At 47.9% G+C, this 4657-nt stretch overlaps 1 protein-coding gene across 1 annotated transcript; it reads left to right on the top strand.

Moving 5' to 3' along the window:
- The first annotated feature begins 933 nt into the window (after nt 1-933).
- Nucleotides 934-1493, top strand: K441DRAFT_652634 (uncharacterized protein). The gene is made up of 2 exons (XM_067647394.1): nt 934-1347; nt 1405-1493. Exons 1-2 carry the CDS (start codon nt 1202-1204, stop codon nt 1487-1489), a joined length of 231 nt encoding a protein of 76 aa, XP_067508749.1. The 5' UTR covers nt 934-1201; the 3' UTR covers nt 1490-1493.
- Nucleotides 1494-4657: the final 3164 nt, after the last annotated feature.

The following is a 4657-nucleotide window of genomic DNA, read 5'->3' as shown; positions in this document are numbered from 1 at the left end:
GCTAGCACTATACTATTTACGCATCTTAGATATAGGGTTGCAATTTACGCACAAGTATAGTAGAGGCATTTTATTCTAGCTAGGACACTTAGCGTTACTAGTTTAGTAGCCCTCCGGTAGATATTAAGTAGCATTTTTAGCCGCTTAATTAGTAGCTACTTTGTCTAGGTTTATAGAATAGTAGTAATTAAGGATAATAGTTAAGTATGCGGTTACCGTTTTGCCGGTCCCTATACCGTCTATAAAAACCCTACTATTTAGCTCTATGCGTTCCTAGTAGAATATCTTAAATGCACTATATAGCTAGTATAAAAACGCCCTAAACTTCAGATTTAGACCCTATTTGCAGGGAATAGGGACTATATTATTTCCTAGGAGGGCCCCTTTAGAAACCCCCTACAGCTTAGCTAAGCGTTTATATATCCACTACTCCATTCTCTTAACCTTACCGCCTACTTTTGCCGTAACAGCTTCTTAAAATCTAAAAAAAGTTAACGTTAGTCTAATTTAAGATATACTCCATATGCTTATATATCTATACCTTTCCTTAATACAATTAGCAGCCTTTACCTCCCTATTAGCTTTGTTTATTATATCTTTAAGGGCCTTTTCTTCTAGGTTGTCGTTATCTGTAGAAACATATATAGTGTTACTAACTAGATCGTCTACGATTACACTTTGTCACGGGACTCACACGCTCTCACGTCCCTGCGCGTTTTGACGTTCTTGACCCGTGCTCACGTTCGTCCCGAGACACCTACGCACGTTCCCCTACAACCCCTATTTATACCCACCTGGCACACGAAGAATCTTCTTCTTCATCCAAATGTCTTTGTATCAACCACGCATAGTTACGCGTACGTAGCCTTCTTCAATTACTACCCTGTTTAGTACATTGTATTCCAGCTCGGTGCCCACTTCCGTGACACTACATTTGGATCCCTTTTCAACGTACCTGGCGGGCCTGTGGGCTACTGGTCGCGGAGCATGCCTTTCTACGCCTACGGGGTAGATACAGGAGCTGCTGGCTGCGCGGAGACTAGGACGCTGGGGTTCTGAACTGGTACGACAAGTCTCCGCGCCGATTTGCATACGGACCCGATGACAAGACACCGGCGCCAATACGCCTGCGACCTCGATGGCTTGCACCCTACTGCTACCGCTTACGAACAGGCACGTTACTGCCCCTCGGTTTGACCTGATGGCTCGCATCCTACTGCTACACGAAACAGAACACGAACACGGAGCTGGTATCTTACTACTGTCCTTACCGACCTGCACGCACTGCCCTACGTACCGACAAGACCTCGCGCCGCTACGCCTGCGAACGAACCCGATAAACCCGTTGTGCCGATAAGCCTACGACCTGACCCGAACACGACTAGGTAGAGCCTCGCTCCCTAGGACCCCCGAACACGTCGCTTGCATCGTACTGCTGCCTGAACCGACAAGCCTCGTGCCGATACGCCTACGAGCCGAACACGACTAGGTAGAGCCTCGCTCCCTAGACCCCCGAACCCGTCGCTTGCATCGTACTGGCCGCATGAACCGACAAGCTCGCGCCGATTATGCCTACGAGACGACCCGTCGCTGGTACCGTACTACCACCGTCCGAACCGCCGCCGAAGCTCTCTGTATCTGATACCCGAATTATCTTAAGCCGCCGAACCTGTCGCTAGCATCGTACTGCCGGCCGCCGAAAGCTATTCGCATCCGATACCAGACTGTCTTAAGCGCCCGTCGCTGGCATCGTACTGCTACCTACCCGAACCGACAAGCCTCGTGCCGATATGCCTACGAGACGACCCCGTCGCTGGCACCGTACTGCTACCANATNAACTGATAAGCTCCGTGCCGATTCGCCTACGGAACCCGAACACGTCGCTAGCACCGTACTGCTACCCGAATCTGATAAGATCCCGTGCCGATATGCCTACGGAACCCGAACCTGACGCTAGCACCGTACTGCTACCGATAAGAACCTGCCTACGATACGAATACTGCACCGCATCGACAAGAACCTGCTAAGAATATGCCTTNCCANNACCACGAACACCGTACTATACTGCCGTTTAGGCCGATAAATACTGCCTAAAACGCCCATTTTGGACCAAAAATTGGGGTAATTTTTTAGGGGGACCTGGAGTATAGGAAGGGAAGGCCGTAGAGCTGCTAGAAGCGAGAAAGGGACTGTATAAGCTTTAGCAATGCGTCTCCAAGCGGCAAGGACAGGAGTGTAGCTGGCGACGGAAGCTAGGCTATGCTTTGGGCCTGACAAGTTAGTGGCCTAACGATTAAATATGGAAGGACTAAACTAGAGGAGCCTATATAACGGAGGACGTAGAAGGGCGGAGAAGGCTAACGAATTTTTTTTTTTCCCATATTGGGTTTTTTTTCTAGTATATATGACACGACACGCCTCGCAGGAGCTCGGAAGTAAGGGGGGGGTACTGTCACGGGACTCACACGCTCTCACGTCCCTGCGCGTTTTGACGTTCTTGACCCGTGCTCACGTTCGTCCCAAGACACCTACGCACGTTCCCCTATAACCCCTATTTATACCCAACCTGGCACACGAAGAATCTTCTTCTTCATCCAAATGTTTTTATATCAACTACGCATAGTTACGCGTACGTAGCCTTCTTTAATTACTACCCTGTTTAGTACATTGTATTCCAGCTCGTGCCCACTTCCGTAACACACTTCACAGTTAGGCTAGTTTGGGATCTAAAGCGGTTGCGCTTTAGAGAGCATTATAATTATCTTTATTCTCCTTTATACTATTAGGACCCCCTATAGGCTAAATAGCTAAACCGCCGCGGCCGTCCTTAGTAGCTTACCGTAATTTGCCTTTAGATGCTCTAGTAGGTTACTCTCTTTTATAACTATATTTCTTCTAACCTAATAGACTTAGAATGCTGCTATACGCTAATAAGGTTAATAAAGTATCGCTTTTACTTTTAGCGTCTTTATTAACGAACTTATTATCTAAGTACTCTAAGTGCTTACGGGTCTGCTTAGACGTAGTCTTCCGCCATTTCTTATATATAGGCTTACCGCGCAAAGACTAGCAAATTAGTATATCGGCAATACTAGAAGGGTTTATGCTCTGCTTACGCGGTATTTAATACGGTATTTCTATAATTAAATACTCGGCTGCAATTGTTAGTATATAAATAGCCAGATATTATTAATAGAACTTACAATTAGTACTCTTAAGTAGAAATTCTACTTTACTTCTGTGGTATAGTATACATCGCTAAAATGCGGCTTATAATACTCCTTACTGGGTAATATAAGCTTCCTCTTTAGATTTAATGTCGACCTATATAATTTGACCTTTATTCAAGTTAAAGCCTACTAATACTATAACCTCTTAAAATAGCGAGAAACGGATTTCTTTAACTATAGGAGTTTCTATATTAGCTTTTATAATATTATAGATTAACCCGCGAAGCCCTACTGCACGCGTCCACGTCGCCGCGGGTGGAAACATCATCAGGAAATCGTTCCTTTTGATGGCCAAGTGCAGAGGCGATGGTAGGGAGCCGTCGCAGCGCGTGCAGCGCGCTGTCGTCGCGGTTCTGTGGTGTTGAGCCTGCGACGCGTACGAAGCATCGCCCTCAACAACACCAGGAGCCCTACTGCCCCCGCCTGGGGCTCCTGCTCTACCATCTAGGGGGGCTATCAAGGGAAACTGGGATACGAAAACCACCCGATGTACGACTACCTGGCTCGTAGCCAGGCCCGAAACTGGCCTTATTCAGCTAGTCGACGTGGACGCGACCTAGACGTACAACAGGACACCCTTAGGCTTGCACTAGCTCTAAGACCGCAAAGGAACGCGGCGAGGGCGTAGGAAACCTCTGCTTATAAGAACTTGTTAAGGTTAACGCGTTACAGAATTATACGAAACTTATTAAGGCCCTAAGGCCACCGCGAAGAACTTATTAAGGCCCTGCCTAGAGAACTCATTAAGGCCCCTCTACGAGGGCCTATCTGGTATCCGGTATACCCAGGTGACTCAGAAGAGGGTCTTAATAGGCGTGGTGCGCGCGACCTAGACGACAGGACGCGACAGCGACGCGACGGCGACGCGACGGCAACTAGACGGCTTAACAAGGTGGAAACACGGGCAAAGCTCTAGGCAGCGGAAACATAGGCCAGCTTCAACGGCCCCATAGCGTTCAACCTACGGTTGACCTACAGGTGACTCACAGGAGGGTCTTAATAGGCGTGGTGTACGCAACCTGCGCATATATATGGGGGAGGCCCTAAGGAAACACAGGCTAGTCGTATAAGGACTTAACAGTTAGAGACATAGGCCAGCTTATATAAAGGGGGGACATAAGCTTAGTTAGTAGAATAGGGTAGAGTAGGTCGCCTAGCATAGGACCTAGTCTATAACCTATTCTGTAAGACACGGTCGGCCTATTATAAGGAGACTCTTACAGGCAACGCGAAACGGGAATTAAAACCTCCCGTAGGGTATAGTGCGTAGTAGCCACTACTGGCTCTAGGGACCTCACCCCTTAGCTAGGCTCTAACCCCTAGTGCACCTAGTAGGCAGGCAGGATTACGTCCTAGCCAGAGAGACTACTACGTAGCTTAAGAGAACGGATACGCGTGTCGGTGTACCAATAGATAGGACTATTCG

Source organism: Cenococcum geophilum (genome assembly GCF_001692895.1).
Source record: "Cenococcum geophilum 1.58 unplaced genomic scaffold K441scaffold_4, whole genome shotgun sequence".
Classification (NCBI taxonomy): Eukaryota; Fungi; Ascomycota; class Dothideomycetes; order Gloniales; family Gloniaceae; genus Cenococcum; species Cenococcum geophilum.
This window is presented reverse-complemented; position numbering and strand designations above follow the sequence as displayed.